The sequence below is a fragment of the Pseudonaja textilis genome, chromosome 16 (genome assembly GCF_049901715.1).
Source record: "Pseudonaja textilis isolate UNSWEBS1 chromosome 16, rPseTex1.2, whole genome shotgun sequence".
Taxonomy (NCBI): domain Eukaryota; kingdom Metazoa; phylum Chordata; class Lepidosauria; order Squamata; family Elapidae; genus Pseudonaja; species Pseudonaja textilis.
The window spans coordinates 2,253,881-2,274,649 of NC_142005.1; the positions used below are offsets into that span (position 1 = coordinate 2,253,881).

General features: G+C 49.0%; 1 protein-coding gene across 3 annotated transcripts; it reads left to right on the forward strand.

Moving 5' to 3' along the window:
- The first annotated feature begins 1,963 nt into the window (after window positions 1-1,963).
- Window positions 1,964-15,529, forward strand: NHLH1 (nescient helix-loop-helix 1). 3 transcript variants are annotated; one of them, XM_087914271.1, is made up of 2 exons: window positions 1,964-2,185; window positions 12,112-15,529. In XM_087914271.1, the coding sequence occupies exon 2, from the start codon at window positions 12,335-12,337 to the stop codon at window positions 12,734-12,736; it is 402 nt and encodes a 133-aa protein (XP_087770397.1). In that variant the 5' UTR covers window positions 1,964-2,185; window positions 12,112-12,334; the 3' UTR covers window positions 12,737-15,529. The 3 variants fall into 3 exon arrangements, with proteins under 3 accessions (XP_087770397.1, XP_087770396.1, XP_087770398.1); XM_087914270.1 differs by lacking the exon at window positions 1,964-2,185 and adding an exon at window positions 4,048-4,278; XM_087914272.1 differs by lacking the exon at window positions 1,964-2,185 and adding an exon at window positions 6,169-6,270.
- Window positions 15,530-20,769: the final 5,240 nt, after the last annotated feature.

Genomic DNA, 20,769 nt, shown 5'->3' on the forward strand with positions numbered 1-20,769 from the left:
AATATAGAATAGAATAGAATACAGAATAGGAATAGAATAGAACAGAATATAGAATACAATATAGAATACAATATAGAATAGAATATAGAATAGAATAGAATACAGAATAGGAATAGAATAGGAATAGAATAGAATATAGAATAGAATAGAATACAGAATAGGAATAGAATAGGAATAGAATAGAATATAGAATAGAATATAGAATAGAATATAGAATAGAATAGAATACAGAATAGGAATAGAATAGAATAGGAATAGAATAGAATACAGAATGGAATAGAATAGAATAGAATAGAATACAGAATAGAATATAATACAGAATAGAATAGAATAGAATACAGAATAGAATACAATACAGAATAGAATAGAATAGAATAGAATAGGAATAAGAATAGGAATAGAATAGAGCTGGAAGGGACCTTGGAGGTCTTCTAGTCTAGCCCCCTGCTCAGGAAAGAGATCCTATACCGTCCCAGACAGATCTCTATACCATCCAGTCTCTTCTTAAAAGCCTCCAGTGACGGAGCACCCAGAAAGGAAAAGAAAATTAGAAAAGAGAAAAAGTGCAAAGAAACAGCTTCCGATCTACTCCATAGCAGTTATAAGTACAATTATAAATGTGTTGCTTGCTACACGGTTACAAACGGCCTCTCAATTTCTGTCTAATCCTATTAAATCAGAAGTTCATTTTTTTTTCTGTTTTAACATTAAAAGTCTACAAGAAACTTCCAGTCAGCAATACACGTAGATATTGGATAGTGTCTCTGATCAAAGAAGCCAGCAAGTTCCATCCCCTTCACCAGCCCCACTATTGCGGGTCATGCGAATTCTTTCCACCTTTGGGTTTATTATAACCATCTGGCTGCAATTGTCCTTTGCCAAAAGGGAAGTTTTGTGGCCCCCTCAAGCCGAGGAGACTCCATGGCTATGGCCGGCTCATCTGAATCCCTCATTCCCCCCCTGAGCCCAATCTGGTCCCCCTGGACACACCGATGAGTCCGTGAAATGAGCTAGACCCCCGGTCCAGATTAACCGTGCTCAGTTCTGGCACTCAGAGGACCACAAAGCTGCCCCAAATCAGCTGCCCTGTGGTTTCAGATGGTGGCCTACTTCACCCACAGGAGACTTAGAATCAAACAACAGGGTTGGAAGGGACCTCGGAGGTCTTCTAGTCTAACCCCCGCTTGGCTCAAGCAGGGGACCGTACGCCATTCCAGACAAATGGCTGTCGAATCTCTCCTTCAAAACCTCCGCTGATGGAACACACACAACTTCTTGGAGAGAAGCCACTCCACCGACGAATGGATGTGGATAAGAATAAGAGAATTGGGACCTCGGAGGTCTTCTAGTCCAGCCCCCTGCTCAAGCAGGAGGCCCTATATCATTCCAGACATATAATGACTCTTTCCCCCCTTCTAGCTTTGACTGGATGTTGTGTGAATGGAACCGACAAGCCCCATTTGGTCTCTGAGCAATAGAGTTAATTAGTTGATGTATAACTTCTAGCAAAAATATACAAGTGCAAACGGTAGCAGCTGATTTTGGGAAACCAGGCTGCTGTTCAAAATAGAGGGGGCTGGGACTCCCCCCCCCACACACACACACACAACAGTGTTGGTGATTTTTTTAAAAATACAGTAATATGGGTGATGTAATACCAGTCTTTTGCAATCCTGCATTTCGGCTTCCAGATTTACATCCTGGGGATTGGAAATGTCCATGGATTCCCTGGAATCTTGTGGGAATTATGCCGATCCTAGTCCTCTTTTTCCTCCGTTGAGCAGGTGCTTTCTTCCCAGCCAGATTTCTCCTTCATCTTTCTTCAGTTTCTCCCACACCTTGGTTTTCAGTGGCTTGCAATCCTTCTGTTTAAATATATATATATATATATATATATATATATATATATATATATATATATATATATATATATATATATATATATATATATATATATATTAATCTTTATTTATTTTTTAAAAATCTGTTGCTTGGAACGAACAGAAGATAATACACGGACATACAGATGCTTAAACTCACACATTTCTGCAAAGAAGCAGGAAACTCAACTGACGACCAAAAATGGTCGGAATCTACCCCTGAATGTCACTAAGGCAGCGAGGAACAACAGATGAGGACCGTTTGAACAACTAAAGGAATAATTCAGCATCAGAGGATATTTAAGGTGGGCTGAAAATTCTGTCTCAGGGGCTGTTTTAACCTTGGGTCCTTTTTTACTGTATTGTCCCTTTTTCAGGGGTTGCAGGAAGCAAGAGATACATGAAATACGGAGCAAAATAGGGAAAGAGTGTGGCATTTATTTATCCCATTTGCAAATATCTCGCAAAAGTGCTGGACTAGAAGAAGTACAAATTGGAATTAAAATTGCTGGGAGATGCATCCGGCGTGAGGATGGGTCCCATTTTGAGGGCTGGAAGCGAGTGAGACATAAGGGAACTGGTTTGTGGTTAAAGTGATATGTGTAAGATGAAGATAAGTTGGTAGGTAAGCAAACAGACAGATAAGGTAACCCTCCTTTGATGGATGGAAGGAAGGAAGGAAGGAAGGAAGGAAGGAAGGAAGGAAGGAAGGAAGGAAGGATAGATAGGCAGACAGAGCAACAGGCAATGCCAACTCAGTGCAAGTAGAGGAGAAGTTGAAGCAATTTCAGGCTACAGATGGAACCAAAGAAAGGGTGGAAGGGAACCGTATCAGCTCTTTGGGGCATCTATTGTGTTGTTGTGCTCTTTGTAAGTGGCAAATTGCTTGAGATGGCAAGGCGGGAAGAGGAGGAGGAAGAAGGAGAAAAAGAAGAGGAGGAAGAGGAGGAGGAGGAAGAAGGAGGAGGAGGAGGAAGAAGAAAAAGAACAGGAGGAAGAGGAGGAGGAAGAAGAAGGAGGAGGAGGAGGAAGAAGAAAAGAAGAGGAGGAGGAAGAGGAGGAGGAAGAGGAAGAGGAGGAGGAAGAAGAAGGGGAGGAGGAAGAAGAAGAAAGAGAAGAGGAGGAGGAAGAAGAAAGGAAGGAGGAGGAGGAGGAAGAAGAAGGAGGAGGAGGAAGAAGAAGAAAAAGAAGAGGAGGAGGAAGAGGAGGAGGAAGAGGAAAGGAAGGAGGAAGAAGAAGAGGAGGAGGAAGAAGAAGAAAAAGAAGAGGAGGAGGAAGAAGAAAGGAAGGAGGAGGAGGAGGAAGAAGGGAGGAGGAGGAAGAAGAAAAAGAAGAGGAGGAGGAAGAAGAAAGGAGGGAGGAGGAGGAGGAAGAAGGGAAGGAGGAAGAAGAAGAAAAAGAAGAGGAGGAGGAAGAAGAAGAGGAGGAGGAGGAGAAAGGAGGAGAAAACTCCCCCAAACCTTTTCCAGTTTCCCCCTTCTTTCCCTTCGCTTTTGCTGCTTCCTTGGTCGCTCAGTGGGACAGCAGTTGTTAAACGCAACGGGGTTAGTTAAGAGGAGGATGGTTATGGCCACTCGCTATAGCATGTATGTGGGTAGAAAGTTCAGAGTAGCGGACGGGCCCTGATGGACCGGATCAGGCTGCAAACTTTCAATCTTGCCCCAGATAGTTGTCCCCAGGCGAGGCGGGCGCTCCCTTGAAGGGAAGACGCGAGTGTTTGTATCACAAAATAAAATAAAATAAAAGTGGATATGAGAAGGAAAGGACCCCCCTGGGGGCTTCCAGCCACCCGTCCAAAGGGCCCCCAAGCTGCCTTGCAGGGCTGTTGTTGGCCCTTCTTACCTTCTGGAGCGTCGGGGGCGGGGGCTCTTGAAAAGGTGGCCTCGGAGCAGCGGGGTGGGGTGGGGGGAGCGGAGGGTCTTCCCTGGGGGTGGGGGGAGAAGCGGGGCTGCGGCTGCCTTCCTCCCCATCGCCCCCTCCCTCCCTCCCCAGACGGGGCCAGGCCAGGCCGGGCGCGGCGCCCCCCGCATGAAAAATGCATGGGGACCAGCTGTCTGGGCTCCCCGCGGGCCCCGCCCCGCCCCGGGCCCCTCCCGCCGCCAATGGCATCCCGGGCGAGGGGGGTCACCGGGCGTCCAATGGGAAGCGCCCCCCGGGCCCGGGCGCGGCCAGGCTGCCGATAAATAGGGCGCGCCTCCAGGTGCGCCCCCGGTGTCCGCGCGGAGCACCTGCCGGAGGGGCGCGGGGCGGCTGGCGCGATGGAGGCCGCCTCGGGAAGGCCCCGGGGCCGGGGGGCTCGCCCAGCGCCCAGCGCTGTCAGCCGGGCGTGAGGAGCAGCAGCCTCGGAGGAGGAGGAGGAGGAGGCGGCGGCGGCGAGCGGAGCGCCGAGGCGGCGGAGGTAAGGCTGGGAGGGCTCTTCATCCCACCGCGGGACGGCTTTTCCACTTTTCCCTTCCTTCCTCCCTCCCTCCCTCTTTCTTTCTTTCTTTCTTTCTTTCTTTCTTTCTTTCCTTCCTTCTTTCTTCTTTCTTTCTTTCTTTCTTTCCTTCCTTCTTCCTTCCTTCCTTCCCTCTCTTCTTTCTTCTTCCTTCCTTCCTTCCTTCCTTCCCTTCTTTCCTTCCTTCCTCCCTTTCCTTCCTCCCTCTTCTTTCTTTCTTTCTTTCTTTCTTTCTTTCTTTCTTTCTTTCTTTCTTTCTTTCTTTCTTTCTTTCTTTCTTTCCTTCTTTCCTTCTTCTTTCCTTTCTTTCTCTTCCTCCCTCCCTCCCTCCTTCCTTCCTTCTTTCCTTCCTTTCCTTTTCTCCTTGCACACCTGGAGGTTGCCGCGTGCTGCCCGGCAAGGAAAGAGAGGCAGGGCGGGCAGCGGAGAGCCGGCGCGCACCGCAACAGGCAGAGCAAGAAGTTTCCTTCTTCGGTCCTTTTGCGAAAGGGAAACCGCCGGAGAAACCTCGCGCTCCGGTTCGGTAAAAACCAAATGCACCCCCCACCCCCCAAAAAGCCTGCAGGCAAAAAAGAAAACCAATTCTGAATGGAAACAACCCGCTTTCCCCCTTTGACGGGTGCCGAAGGAAGGAAGGAAGGAAGGGAGGAAGGAAGGAAGGGAGGAAGGAGGAAGAAAGGAGGGAGGAAGGAAGGAAGGAGGAAGAAAGGAAGGGAGGAAGGGAGGAAGAAAGGAAGGGAGGAAGGAAGGAAGGAAGGGAGGAAGAAAGGAAGGAGGAAGGGAGGAAGAAAGGAAGGAGGAAGGAAGGAAGGGAGGAAGAAAGGAAGGGAGGAAGGGAGGAAGAAAGGAAGGGAGGAAGGAAGGAAGGGAGGAAGGGAGGAAGAAAGGAAGGGAGGAAGGAAGGAAGGAGGAAGAAAGGAAGGGAGGAAGGAAGGAAGGGAGGAAGGGAGGAAGGAAGGAAGGAAGGAAGGGAGGAAGGGAGGAAGAAAGGAAGGGAGGAAGGAAGGAAGGAGAGGAAGAAAGGAAGGAGGAAGGAAGGAAGGGAGGAAGGGAGGAAGGAAGGAAGGAAGGAAGGAAGGGAGGGAGGAAGGAAGGAAGGGGAGGAAGGGAGGAAGAAAGGAAGGGAGGAAGGAAGGAAGGGAGGAAGGGAGGAAGAAGGAAGGAAGGGAGGAAGAAAGGAAGGGAGGAAGGAAGGGAGGGAGGGTGAGGGGAGCCTCGTTCATGGATCTCGCCGAGGTACTGAATGGAAGGCGGGACACCGTTAGGATTTCGGTGCGTGGCCGGCTCTCCTTCTTTTCCGGCTTTCTTGCCTCTCTTTTCCTTCCTTCCGTTTCCTTCTTCCCCTTCTCCTTCTTTTCCTTCCTTTCTTCTCTCCCTCCCCTCCCTTCTCCTCCTTCTTCCTTCCCTCCCTTTCCTCCTTATTTTCCTTTCCTTCTCCTTCTCTCTCTCTTTCCCTTTCCCTTCCTTCGCTCTGGGGTTGCTAATGAAAGTGTTCTGCACCCTTTTAAGAAAAAAAAAAAAACCCTGATCCATTAAATGTCCACCCTGCTAATTTACTCCCCCACCTGCAGACGGAGGGGGCGATTAAAAAGGTAAGAAAAGATAAGTTTTAAGAAGAGGCCGCTGCTCGGTTTACTAGAAATTTCGAGGAGAGCGGTGGAATCAGGCAGCAATCCCCTTTTGGGGGGTCGGGGGAACCAGGCAATGGGGAAAAGGAACTGGTGCAGGAAGAGAAAATAGCAGAGCCCTGGCTCTTTGCTAGCTCTCCATTTAACTCTAACACACACACACACACACACACACACACACACACACGGATGGAGAGCAGGGGGCTTATCAGCGTCCCCCCAACAAGCTCCAGAACTGGGCAAACTCCGCCCTTGGGAGTGCCTTAAAAGCAAAGATGCGGCCAAGGGCTGCCCCGTTTTCGTGCTGAGCAGGATGGCAGCGCAGGTGAGTGAGGACAGGTCTCCAACCTTGGCCGCTGTCAGACTGGTGTGGACTTCAACTCCCAGAGTCCCTCAGCCGGCTTGTCCACATCTTAAAGTTGCCAAGGCTGGAGACCCCCTGCCCTAGAGGCACCTCCACACCCGTTGAGGATCGGGGGTGGGGGTGGGGGTGGTGGTCTTCAGCCTAACTTAGCCAGGAAGGATGTAAAAACACAAAAGTCCAAGTTTTCTTGCTTGGTTTCAGGAGAAGGTGGGAATTCTACATTCTGGCAGGTTTACTTTGGGCTGCTGGCAAGGAGGGGTCCCTAAATGTATGGGAGGAGTTGGGGGAAGGGTCTCCTTTCTCTGTGGAGGAGATGGGCGACAAGCCCTTTGGGTGCCTCTGGCTCCTGCCCAAAGCAAGAATGCCAAGTGGGCGCCACCATTCTCCAGAATCTTCCCCCAAGAAGGAAAAAGCAGTCGGAGCAGAGGAAACGGTAGCTAGATTTTTAGTTCTGATTCAAAACTCGGAAGTTGGATTGGGGAATTCATCTTAAATCCAATAGATTACCTGAGCATTTATTCCCTTTCCTTCCCTTCCTCCTTCTATTTTCCTTCCCTTCCCTTCCTCTCCCGCCACCTTCCCTCTTCCCTTTCTCTTCTTTCTCCTTTCCTTTCCCTTCCCTTCTTCCTTCTGTCTCCCTTTCCCTTTCCTTCCCTCTTCCCCTTCTCTTCTTTCTCCTTTTCCTCCCCTTCCCTCTTTCCTTTCTCTTCTTTCTCTTTCCTTTCCCTTCCCTTTTTCCTCCTATCTCCCTTTCCCTTTCCTTTCTTTCTTATGGATGAACTTTCACACAGCTAAAGATCATTTTCAGACTTTTTTTGTATTAAAAACTAAGTCTTCGGGACTAGCAGATATTCCCTTTGGAGAGATTTGTATTATAAAACGGCATTTCAGCTCAATTTTTGTGTGTGTTTTATGGAGCTTAATTCTGTCCAAGCTCAATGCTGGCCATTCTCTTAACGCCACAAAAGGGAATATCTTCAAATCTACGCCACCCTAAATGCAAATTTCCTGGCACCCACATTTGAGCAGTTCTCCCAGCTATTCAGAGGAGTCAAGCATAACTTCTACTTGCCGTTATCCTAATTCATGCTGTAGACCCCTAAACAACCCCTTCCCTTGTTTTGGGGGTCTCTGTTCTAGCTCCCCTTTGATCCGTGGCTTCTGTACCACCTGCATTGCTTTGAAAGCCAAGGCATGCGTTGAACCAACCGCCATTCCAAACAAGCGTAGACTCTTAAGGCGGGAAGGGACTTTGGGGGTCATCTAATCCCACCCAAAGGTCTGTCGAGTCTTTTCTAAGGAAACCTCCAGGGAGGAAGCGTCATGTCTTCAAAGAGAGCGGCTGTTCCACAATGCAGTGTTTTCCCAGTCATACCTGGGACATCTCTCCATCCAGTGGTTCTTATCTTGTCCTTGGGGGGCTGTGGAGAATAAATCCCCCCCCTCCATTCCCTGGATCAGACCTTCGAGGACTGGAAGACTGATCTCATCTTAGCCTCCTCTTCTTTCCGTGGATCAAATCTTTTGTTGTTGTTGTTAGTCATGAAGTTGTGTCCAACCTATCAGGTCCCCATGGACAACGTTCCTCCAGGCCTTCCTGTCCTCCACCATCTCCCGGAGTCCACTGAAGCTCACGCCGACTGCTTCCATCACTCCATCCAGCCCCCTCCTTCTCTGTCCTCCCCTTCTTCTTCTCCTTCTTTTGCCCTCAACCGTTCCCAGCACTCGGCTCTTCTCCAGGGAGTCCTTCTTCCTTCTCATGAGGTGGCCAAAGTCTTAGAGTTTCATCAAATCTTTATTGTGGCCAAAACCCAACATATTCTTTTACTTGAACATACCAAGTTCTATTAGCTGCTTTTTGTAGGATTTAGTTTCCAAACCCTTTAGTATCTTTGCCACTTTTTGCTTCCTAGTTCCTCAGCGTCCTTTTTTGTCTGGTGGCAACCAGATGTGCCTCTGCGATTCAGCCCAAATCCCAATTTTGACAGCTGTCACGTATTTCCGGCTGATGCTTAAATGGTCTTCCAGGAGACCCTGATCCCTCTTAAGGTGGAGATCTGCTAAACTGGGGAGGGCCCAACTTGTACCCGGAGTCTGGATTTTCCTGCCTGTTTCAGTCAAACTTCACATTTCTGGAAAGCATTTTGTCGGAGGGGATCCAACATTCGATCCCACCAAGATCCTTTTGAATCCTGCACCCCTTTTTTCTGGGGTATTAGCGATGCAGTCCAGTTGCGTGTGTGATCCGCAGATCACATGGCAATCCTTTGTGTTGATCGTTGATGAAAATGTTGACCAGGGCGGGGCTTCTGTAGATCTAGACGATCCCTTAAGAATCACATGTTGGATGTGATTGTTCAAACTGTTTGGGAAATGGGATAGGGAGGCCTGCCTTTCTGTGAAGGTGCATGGGAAGGAAAATGAGAGAGAGAGAGAGAGAGAGAGAAGAAGAAGGAGGAGGAGGAGGAGGAGAACAGCAGCAGGGGGCTGGACTAGAAGATCTTCAAGGTCCCTTCCTGCTCTATTCTGATTGATTGATTGAGAAAGGAGAGAGAAAGAAACAGAAAGAGAAATGAAAGAAAAAAATAAAAGAGAGGGAGAGAGGGAAAGCAAGACGGAAAAAGAGAGAAAAAGAGGAGAGAGAAAGAAAGAGAAAAAAAGGAGAGAAAGAGAAAGAAAGAGAGGGGGAGAGAAAGAAAGAGAGGGAGAGAGAAAGAGAGAGAGAGAGAAAAGAGAGAGAGGGGGAGATAAAGAAACAGAGAGAAAAAAGAAAGAGAAAGAGAGAGGGAGGAGAAGAAACAGAGAAAGAGAGAAAGAGAAGGGAAAAAAGGGAGAGAGAGAGAGAGAGAGAAGAAGGAGGAGGAGGAGGAGCAGCAGCAGCAGCAGGGGGCTGGACTAGAAGATCTTCAAGGTCCCTTCCTGCTCTATTCTGATTGATTGATTGAGAAAGGAGAGAGAAAGAAACAGAAAGAGAAATGAAAGAAAAAATAAAAGAGAGGGAGAGAGGGAAAGCAAGACAGAAAAAGAGAGAAAAAGAGGAGAGAGAAAGAAAGAGAAAAAAAGGAGAGAAAGAGAAAGAAAGAGAGGGGGAGAGAAAGAAAGAGAGGGAGAGAGAAAGAAAGAGAGAGAGAAAAGAGAGAGAGGGGGAGATAAAGAAACAGAGAGAAAAAAGAAAGAGAAAGAGAGAGGGAGGAGAAGAAACAGAGAAAGAGAGAAAGAGAAGGGAAAAAGGGAGAGAGAAAGAGAGAGAGAAAAAAGAGAGAGATGGAGAAATGTGGGGGTAGAAAGGAGATGTGATTGTTGGTCAATTCCTGAAGTCAATTCCTGGAGCTCAGAAGACTCAGGAGGTGAATTGTGGAGATGTTGAAGCAAGACTCTTTCGGAGCCTGGAGATGAGGATTTGTCATGGGGGGAGGAAACCAGGGTGGGGTCTCCCATTCCAGGAGACACCTGGTCCCCATTACCTGCCCCCCACTTCCCCCAGGCTGGCTGCCTCCCTTCCCACCGGCTGCACAAACATGCCCGTCTCTTGTCAACATCTCCGCCTACTAGGCAGCTCCTCGGTCAAGCAACAGTTGGGCCCTAAACAAGCTGTTAAGAGCTCAGCCGCTGCAGGGACCCTCCCAGGAATCGCAGCAGCTGTCAGAAGCGCTCCTTACAGGGAGTCCTCGACTTAGAACAGTTCGTTTAGCGATGGTTCAAAGTTACAGATTCATTGAACAACCGTGTTACTAACTTAACAGCTGTAGTAATTCCCGCAGCAACCTCGGGAAGAAAGACCATAAAACGGAGAAGGGGGGGGGAAAATCACTTAACAACTGTCTGGGCTCAACAGTAGAAATTTAGGGTTGCCGTAAGTTGAGGACTTCTTATCCTTTCTTACAATGAACAAGGATGTCCAGCTTGGTCCATTGGCAGCTTGTGGGTTGTATCTTCCCCTCCATTCTGTCTCAGGGTCCTTCCGTCCTTTATCTTATATTATCATTAAAATCTGGAGACTCTGATGAACCAGGTAGCGTTGTTTCCATCAAGGACAACGTCAGCCAGAGCTGCCCCATCTTGGATATTTAAGGATGGATGGTGGCTGTTGTTGGGATTTGTTCTGACCCGACCCTGTTACCAGCAGGAAAATATCCAACAAACTCAGTAACTCAAACCCTTCACAGCTTTAATCCACAAATAAACTTCTTGGTAGATAAAAGATGGCTTGCAGCCAATGAGTCCAACCAGAAAAGCCTTGACAGAATTCTTCAGATAAGCCGGAGTCTCTACACACAATGCTGGGTCCTTAGAGCATTTTTGCCTTCTGCAAAAGCAAAAACCTTTTGAAACCGGGCTTATATTCCCTGAAGGGAGGGGCCATTACGTTGCATTCTTACTCCCAAGATGCTTGTGCTGCTCCAGCGGTTCTCTTCTATGAATCATCCTGTGCTCCTGTGCACTTAGCACAGGCTCCTCGGGAACCTTGTCCTCACTGCTGCCGGCTAACCACAACAGGATGAGGCAAAGCTCTATCCTATACATTGGTAAAAAAAAAAATCAGTACACCAAATTCAAACTAGGCGGATATGACCTCGTTGATGGCCCTCACTCTGTCAAGGACCTGGGAGTACTCATATCTAACGACTTAAGCACCAGAGCTCACTGTAACAGCCTTGCCAAAAAGGCATTAAGAGTTGTAAATCTAATCTTACGAAGTTTCTCCTCCGGGAATATAGAATTGCTAACTAGGGCGTACAAAACTTTTGCTAGACCAATACTCAAATACACTCATCTGTCTGGACTCCGCACTGTATATCGGACATTAATACAATTGAGCGAGCCCAGAAATATTTCACAGGAAGAGTACTACACTCCTCTGCTCGCAACAGAATACCCTACACCACCAGGCTTGAAATTTTGGGTTTGGACAACCTTGAACTACACTGCCTAAAGCGTTGGACTTAAGCGTAGAACACAAAATTATCTGCTACAGTGTCCTACCAGTCAATGACTACTTCAGCTTCAACCACAACAATACAAGAGCACACAACAGATACTAACTCAATGTAAACTGCTCCAAACTTGATTGCAGGAAGTCCGACTTCAGCAACAGAGTGGTCAATACCTGGAATGCACTACCTGACTCTGTTGCTACATCCTCTAACTCCCACTCCTTTCCCCACAAACTATCCACAATTGACTTCACCCCATTCCTAAGAGATCTGTAAGGGACATGCATAAGTGCACCATCGTGCCTCCTGTCCCTGTCCTATTGTCCCCATTTATGCGTACCTACTTCCTGTATTCTTACTCATGTTTATACTTATACCTATTATCTTGTAAGTGATTGGCAAATAAAATAATATAAAATAAAATAAAATGTTAGAATTCTGGGAGTTGAAGGCCACGCTGCTTAAAGTTGCCAAGGTTGAGAATCATTGGGTTAGAGACAGAGATTTGGAAGGACAAACCGCCATCGCTTGTGTAGGGAATGTTCTGGGGTTTGCGTGTCTTCTGAAGAACATTTTGAAGCATCTCAGCAGCTTTGAAAATTGGGACACCCACCGAGCCAGAACTGGTGCTGTTTCTTTGTTGAGAGGTAGATTGCAGAGACACACAAGGGCCAAGGATCAACTCTAACTGGGGATATATTTGAGACTGGTATTATTTATATATGAATGTATGAATAAGCCCTGTTCACCTCAAGGGGACTTGTGGGAGTAAACTGGCATAAGGATGGCCCCGTGACATTGCTTTCAATAGGCACAGGTTTCAATCTGTATTACTATTGCTGCCATGTTGTTTCTCTCATCCTTTCAGGTAGACGGCCAAAGTGCCCAGATCCATCCAGATTTTCTGCGCCCTCCAAAATATCTCTAGGTTGCCTCCCACAATTTCGTGAGAGCGAACTGCGTGGAAATTTGAGGTGGATTCCGAAGCCCATCCTGCCTGTCCTCCTGTAGGGATTATCCAAAGCCCTTCCCTTCCCTTCTCCTCTCTCTTTGCCCCACAACCGGGCTGCCCCGTGGTCTTCTCAGCTGCGATGCTCAATTCAGACCAGACCGAGATTGATCTACAGCCCACCCATTCCGAGACGGAGTCGGTCTTCAGCGACTGTGGGGGTGGCCGTGGTGGACCCGTAGAAGATGCCGGGTCCCTCAATCTGTGTGGCCAGTCCCGGGGACCCGACTCCAGCGAACACATGAAGAAGGACCTTCAGCACCTCAGCCGCGAGGAACGACGGCGTCGCCGGCGAGCCACGGCTAAGTATCGGACGGCCCACGCCACGCGGGAGAGGATCCGCGTCGAGGCCTTCAACATGGCCTTTGCTGAACTCCGGAAGCTCTTGCCCACACTCCCTCCGGATAAGAAGCTGTCCAAAATTGAGATTTTGAGGCTGGCCATCTGCTACATCTCGTATCTGAACCACGTCCTGGATGTCTGAGTCTCAGGCCCCATGGGAGCCAGGCCTGCCAGTGTGACCCACATCGTCAAGAGTAAATCATGAATGTTTGGTCTACAGACCAAACATCTAGGAGAACCCAGTTCTGTCTCTCCCTTCGGTCATTTCTGCCTTTCCATTCCAGCTACTAAAATGGCGATTCTCATAAGTGCCGGAGTGATCCTAACTCAACCACTCATCCATGGACCTTCTCCTTCTGGTTGAGAAGAACCTGCCCAGAATTCTACAGTTCCACCAGGAGCTTGAAAGGAGACGAGACGTTGGTTCTCTTTCGGCCCAGAAACCTATAATCAAGAACCTCACATTGTCATTCCCTCAAACATGCTTGGTTGAGAAGTATCTCCCCGTGGGTTCTACACATTTGGAGTCTTGATTGCTTTCCATCTCCAGTGTGTTGAAATGCAGCCTAAATGACCTTCTGTCGTTGTGTGCATGTCTTTTAATACTTGAACATAATAATGTGGAAATTAGCAAGGGATTGGAGAGTCCAGAATTCTAAAGAGAAGCTTCGTTTATCTCCGAGATCAACATTTCCTAAGCTTGCTCACTTGAAGATGGGTGGGCTTTAACTCCCAGAGTCGAAGTCTTCAATTCTGGGAGTTGAAGTCCACCCACCTTCAAGCAAGCAAGGTTGGGAAACTGTTCCTAGATGGTGGATTTAGTTATTAGAAGCACTGGGTTGTTCAAAATAGTTCACTTGGAGGTCAAAGAAACCAACGCAGACAAAGCACAAGACTTCATTGTTGCAGGTCTAATAATCATGGCACAAATCTCTTATGTGCAATACGTTCGTTTTTAAATTGCCACATGGGCCTTTGGTCCAGTGGAGGGGTTTAAATTCTTTGACAACCGGTTCTCTGGCTGGGTTATTTGACTGGGTGGGTGACGTCACTCATCACACCCAGCCCTGCCTGCCGGCCACTCGCCTCAAAGGAAGAGGTTAGATTCAGCCAGTTGGGACTAATCTCAACCCTGGCTGGGCCTGTCCCGCCCATTTTTCAGCCTGTTTGGGGGCCTTTGGGGGGGGGCTTTTCAGTCCATTTTGGGGGCCTTTTCAGGCTGCTTTTGGGGTGGTTTGGGGGCCATTTTTAGGCTGTTTTGGGGCTATTTTTCAGGGGAAAAATGGCTTAAAATGGCCTTAAAAAGAGGCCAAAAAAACGGGTGGGGCTGGGGCCAACCTGTGGTGGGATTTGCCGGTTTGCTGAACTGCGCCCAATCTTAACCTACCGGCAGCAGCCTTCCTCTGCTTTGGTCTTTTTAACAACGCAGCACACCTACATACTTCGTGCTGCTAGATTTGGATCCTCCCGTCTCAGGTGACCCCTTTGCTTGTTTAGTGCAGGTGGCCTGTTGTGAGGTGTGTGGGTGTGGAAGATGGGGGGAGGCTTTCCCATTCCTAAGAGCAGAGGCCCCCAAACTTGGCCACTTTAAGACTTGTGGACTTCAACTCCCAGAATTCTCCATAGCTGGTTGGAGAATTCTGGGAGTTGAAGTCCACAAGTCTTAAAGTAGCCAAGTTTGGGGACCTCTGCCTAAGAGGCTGATGGTCTTCTGCCTGCAAGTCCAGGTAGTCCTTGACTTACAACCATTCCCTTAGCAGCTGTTTGAGTTTCCTGAAATACAGTGATTTAATGACTTGTCCTCGCATTTACGACCGTTGGAGGATTCCCCCTCAGTCGTGTGCGACTGACTCTGGGCGCATGTATTTCTGATGCCTGCAGCATCCTGGGGTCACAACAGGCTTCCAATGAGTAAAGTCAATAGGGGATGCACTTAATGACCTCACAATTCACTTAACAACTGCAGTGACTTGCTAAAGAACCCTTTGCAAAAAATCCGAAAGGTTGTGACATCAGGTGGTGGTGCCGTCTTGCTTAACAACAGAAACTCTGGCTGCAACTGTGATTGTAAGTCGAGGACTATGAGTGGCTGGAACTCCTCAAAAGTTACAAATTTCTCCAAGGGATTGTAGGTAGGTGCAGGGAGTAAGAAAGGAAGGAAGCTTAGATGAGGATAAACTCCGATTTGCTTTCGTTTAAACTTAATTTCTGTTCAAGCAACTAATTTCAGGTGAGGCGCTTCCTCTCTGTTTAAGAACTTCCACCATTGCTTGCATTATTCGTGGTAGTTCAGAGGTCCCAAGGGGGCTGAGGGGTGCCCCACCCCGATCCTGCAACCCCCCCCCAAAAAAAACACCCTGGCCTTCACCCCACTACTGAAACCATGGCAGTCCCACTGTGAAGCCGGATTAGTCGTGGTTGCAGGCTGCGCAACGGAGCCCACCGTCTTGACTTCAAGTCCCACCCTCTATTTATGTATTTATTTGATGTATTTATTTTTTTTCGAGATGTTATTTATTTGCAGTGTTGATGCACTTTGGTTTGGGGAAGAAGAATTCAGGAGGGTGGGAAAAGGAAATAAAAACATATCCTTCTGTAACGTGTGCATTTTCGTGTACGTCTCTTGTTTGAGGAGCGCGGAGCAGATTCGATGGCTAATTTATTATTTCTTTTGTAAGCTGGGCCGGCGAAGTATTAAACTCTTCCATGCAGATGAGCCTAATTTGATCGCCAAAGGGATGGGCAGCGAGAGACAACGCAACCCCCCCCCTCCCCAGTTTTCTCCCCCCCTCCTTAAAAATCCCTCCACCCACTTTATCTGTGGCGCTGGGTGGCAGCTGGTAATTTCCTGAGCTGTAATGGATAGTCACACGCCCGTTACGAGCAGCCTAATCAAATCTCGCACTCCAAAGCGTGAAGAAATCACAGGGGGGGGGGGGAATAGGGCTGGAGGAGGCCTTTCGCCACTCTGCCAGTCTCCATCCATCAAGCCAGGAGTGAGCTGCTTCTCTGTCCAGGTCTGTCCTGAAGTTACCTGGGCTGGTTCCGTCCTTAAACACAATGAGATCTTATTGAATGTAACCAAGGTGCCACTGGAGGTCATCGCTGCACTGTGATTACCCAGAACCGGTGTGTTCTGACCCAGCTCCCCAAACACGACAAACCCTCTAAAGTGAACTCAAACGATTCCTTTATTAGGAGCACCAGCAGCCACAGCAAAAAGTTTTTCTCTCAATGCTGGCTAACAAGTCCATCCATCCAGAGGATGAATCGTTGTCTGCCACACCTATTCGTCTCTTCCCCCCTGGCTTTTATTCCCAGAGTGAGGGTGGGGCTTTGCTAGCAGCGGTTGCTCTTCTGTCCCAAGGACCGGCCCATAGATTTCCACTGCTCTCCTCTCCTCTGCCTTCTGAGTGTCAGGCACTAGGCCTGGCTGTTCCTCCTCTTCCACATCAGCCACCTCCAGACCTGGGGGCTGTGGACTCTCCATCTGAGATGGCCCAGTCTCCATCTCTCTCTCTCTCTCTCTCCCTCTCTCTCTGACTCTCTGTCCCTGTCTCTGTCTCTCTCTCTCTCTGTCTCTCTCTCTCTCTCTCTGTCTCTCTCTCTGTCTCTCTGTCTGTCTCTCTCTCTGTGTCTCTCTCTCTCTCCCTCTCTGTCTCTATGTCTCTGTCTCTCTCTCTGTCTCTCTCTCTCTGTCTCTCTCTCTCTCTGTCTCTGTCTCTCTGTCTCTGTCTCTGTCTCTCTCTCTCTCTCTGTCTCTCTGTCTCTGTCTCTCTCTCTGCCAGCGCCATCCCCTCTTCCCTCTCAGTGCTCTCAGGTTGCCCTGATGCTGACCCCGACTCCCACCCCTCCTCCTCTTCCTCCTCTGATTCTGGGGAGTTCGGGGAGTTGAAGTCCACACATCTTAAAGCTGTCAAGGTTGAGAAACACCAAGGAAGATCTTCTTGAAGAACCAGCCTTTTGGCAACGGTATTTAACACACCTTGCTTCGTATCTGGATCTTGATTTCCAGGTGCCGTAGGGTGACAGTGTCCCTAACGCACAGCCAGCCTCAAACTGGGAGGGTACCTGGTTGAGAAAAAGGCCTGTTAAGGCTGCGACGGTTCCCCAAGGCGTGAGACTCACTCTGCTTTAGACGTAATGCAAAGCCTCGATTCGTTGAATCGGATTTATGGAATGAACGTCAAGAGATGAAGCCATGATACGGCCTACAGACCAGGATTGCTTCAATATAGAACCTGCCAGGTTCCAGATCACCGAATACCATGAGGACGCAGCATAGGAACCCCACTATAGTGTTGTTAGAGGTCATGCGATAGCTACAGGCTTGTCTGATGGAGGAGTAACAGGCCATACGTCTGAATGTACAATGGGAGAACAGGCCACATAGAATAAATCCGAATTTGGATCGCAAGAACCTTTCCAGGAAAACTTAACTCTTTTTTCCTCACAGGTTCCTGAGTGCCCAGCGAGAATTTTCTTCCATTTGCTGTTGCCATTCACACACACACAATTCCTCTTTCCAGGTCATTGGACGCATTTATATATGTGTCTTGTAGACGTTTCATTACCAAACTAGGTAACATCATCTGTGCGACTGATGATGTTACCTACTTCAGTAAGGAAACATCTGCAAGAAATCAAACCCCACAGTCCTCCTCCTCCTCCTCTTCTCCCCACTCTCTTCCAACACTGATGATGTTACACAGTTGGGTAATGCAACGTCTGCAAGAAAACCATCAAGCTTCGAGAGCTCCAAGGACCCTACAGACAGAATCTTGCCAGACTAAACCTTTATTTTTCTTACCCTAAACAGATGTACCCTTGGATATGCTAAGTTAATGGTGGCTGACCTTTTGGGGCTCCTGTGCTAAAAATTGTGCTGCGCGTGCACTCACATGCCAGCAACCGGAAGGCAATGTATGTGCCCCTCCATGCCCCCGTGCATGCGCAAACAATCCCCCCTGCCGCCCTCTTACCTGCACCGTACCTCCCCGCTGATTTTCAGCCCCCAGAGGCTTGAGGAAGGCTTCTGCAGGCTGAAAAATAGGCTCCTTTCGTCACTTCCGGTATGACAAGAAGTGATGAGATGGGCCTATTTTTGGGGCCTTCAAAGGCTGCAGAAGCCTCTGGCGGGGGCCCAAAAAGGCCTCAAACAGGCTGAAAATCAGCTGTGAGGGCCACGCATGCGCAGTGAGGTAACTTTGCCTGCGGCTCGCAGGCCGGCACAAATAGCTTTGCGTGCCACCTGTGGCAGGTGTGCCACAGGTTCGCCATCATAGTTCTAATCCCAACTTTCCTCTTCTGTCTTTGATTCAGCTCTGGACTAGGTTGAGTCTTGGTTTCTGTTCCCCCTCTTTTCAAATGTACTCCCTACTTCCGGGGAAGCTACCCTTTCACTATAGTTCATCTCTCTCACACACGCACACACACACACTCACACCTCCATGGGTGCTATCTTTCACAGTTTGGTTCCAGCAAAGGGCCATAAGAAGTGCAGTTCAGCCCCAGAGATAAACCCAAGGGAGTGGCTTTCTTTTTCCTGCCACAAACCGCACCGCTGGCCGGGTTGGGGATCTGCTACCATTCCTTGGCACCGCTGGGAAACCCTTGTGAAGAACGGCCCTCTTGTCATCTTGTGCTTCTGTTGCTAAGCCTGTTGTGGGACATCTCGCCATCTGAAATTGTGGGTGCTCCGTCACTGGAGGTTTTTAAGAACAGACTAGAGACGGTCACTTGTCTGAGATGGTGTAAAAAAAGACGTCGAGACTCGGGAAAGAGTGCAGAGAAGAGCAACCAGGATGATGAGGGGAATGGAGGCTCAAACATACGATGAACGTTTGCAGGAACTGGGCTTAGATAGTCTAGGGAAGAGAAGGACCAGGGGAGACAGGAGAGCAGCCTTCCAGTATTGGAGGAGCTGCCCCAGAGAGGAGGAGGAAGGGGGTCAAGCTATTCTTCAAAGCAGGGGTCACCAACCTTTTGGACCTCAAGGACCACCAAACTCATAATTTTAAATCCTGCGGACCAGAGACCCTCGGAAAATCCCAAAAAAAGTCTGCAGGAAAATTCCCCACCCCATATTCCTACAGATCCATCATTCTTTATTTGGGAGTGCAGGATATCGTCTCCAGCTCTGTTCTGGGGCGGGGGGAGAGAGACTTTTGGCTTCATGCAAGGAAAGCAGCAGAAGCAGCTGAAGTCTTTCTTTCTCTCCCCCCAAACTCTGCCAGAAATGAGTCTTTGCTGCCGTAGCTTCTTGGAGCAGGAGAGGCCTTGCAGGGTCCCAAAGACTCATTTCTGGCGGAGTTTGGGGGAGAGAAAGAAAGACTTTGGCTGCTTTCCTTTCCTGCAGCCAAAGGCAGAAGAAGAAAGAAGCAGAGAGAAGCAGCCCAGTGGCCAGGCGAGGTTGGACTAGATGACCTGCAAGGTCCCTTCCAACTCGGTTAATCTGTTAAATCAGGAAATCCGGGCAGTTCAAATGAGTCAATGGAACTCAAGGTGATCTCTTGTGGGTGCAAAGAGACTCAAGGCTGGTGGTGTGTTTGACCGCCCCCTCTGCCTCTGTCCGGCCATCTCCTACAAGTGGACTTCAACTCCCAGAATTCTACGGCCAGCATGATTTAAGATGGACGGCACTTCAACTCCACGCTGACTGGGGCATTCTGGGAGCTTGAAGTCTTCACGTTGGAAAAACGATGGTGTCAATTCTATTGGGCCCAGCAGAAAAGAAGACCAAAGCAGAGGCATCGCCCAGGAATGTGCCAGAAAGGGCGGCGGCAGCCCCTTGGCAGAGGAGCCTTCACCACGAGCGGCATAGGATGCTGTCTCCGCTGTACTCAGCTTCCTCGCCAGAGACGTTCGGTGGTGCCAAGGACGGAGCCCCGATTAAAAGACCCCCTTGAAGGCTGTGCATTTTGCACGAGTTCTGTTCCCCCCTCCATCCCCTCTGCCCCCAGGAGGAGCCCCCACCCTCTTCCACAGCCCTCTCCCCCCCCTTGGCAGCCCCAACCATCTCAAAGGGCCAAAGGCTGCAATGCTTTTGATTCTCGGCCACCGCAACAGCTGCGTCCTTGTTTATGACGGATGGGGATGGTAGTTCTGGGGGGGGTAGGGTGGGCCCCAGGGGACATGCCTGGACACACTTTAATGAAAGGGAGGAGGCCCGGCCTTCCTTCCTCCTGGCTGCTCCTGAGCTGAAGGCGCACGAATCCGACCGAGGCTGCCCATCCAGTCTGCTGGTGGATCTGGCCAAAACGGTGGGCCCAGGGTGGCTGAGGGAGTCATAGCAAGAGAACGTAGACTTATATATCGCTTCACGGTGCTTGACAGCCCCTCTCTGAGCGGTTTACAGAGTCAGCCTGTTGCCCCCAACAATCTGGGTCCTCATTTTACCCGCCTTGGAAGGATGGAAGGCTGAGTCCACCTTGAGCTGGTTAGGATCGAACTGTGGGCAGTTGGCAGAGTTAGCCTGCAAAACTACATTCTGACAACTGGGAAGGAAGAGAGGGAAGGAAGGAAGGAAAGGAAGGAAAGGAAGGAAGGAAGGAAGGAAGGAAGGAAGGAAGGAAGGAAGGAAGGAAGGAAGGAAGGAAGGAAGGAAGGAAGGAAAAGATAGCAATAGACCTATATACCACTTCACAGAGCTTTCCAGCCCTCTCTAAGCGGTTTACAGAATCAGCCTCTTGCCCCCAACAATCTGGGTCCTCATTTTACCCACCTCGGAAGGACGGAAGGCTGAGTCAACCTTGAGCCAGTCAGGATCGAACTACTGGCAGTTGGCAGACTTAGTCTGCAAAACTACATTCTGACAACTGGGAAGGAAAGGAGGGAAGGAAGGAAGGATGAAGGAAGGAAGGAAGGAAGGAAGGAAGGAAGGAAGGAAGGAAGGAAGGAAGGAAGGAAGGAAGGAAGGAAAAGATAGCAATAGACCTATATACCACTTCACTGTGCTTTCCAGCCCTCTCTAAGCGGTTTACAGAGTCAGCATATTGCCCCCAACAATCTGGGTCCTCATTTTACCCCCCCTTGAAGGATGGAAGGCTGAGTCAACCTTAAGCCTGGTGAGATTCGAAGTGCCAAAAAGGTGTTTTTGTTCACCCATCAAATCCTTCCCAAGGAGTTGGGATAGGCAGATGGGGATCTTTGATGGTGTTTACAAGTATTGTTGCA

Coding starts and splice junctions, on each gene's coding strand:
- NHLH1 (XM_087914271.1), top strand. CDS start 12,335: ATGCTCAATTCAGACCAGACCGAGATTGATCTACAGCCCACCCATTCC.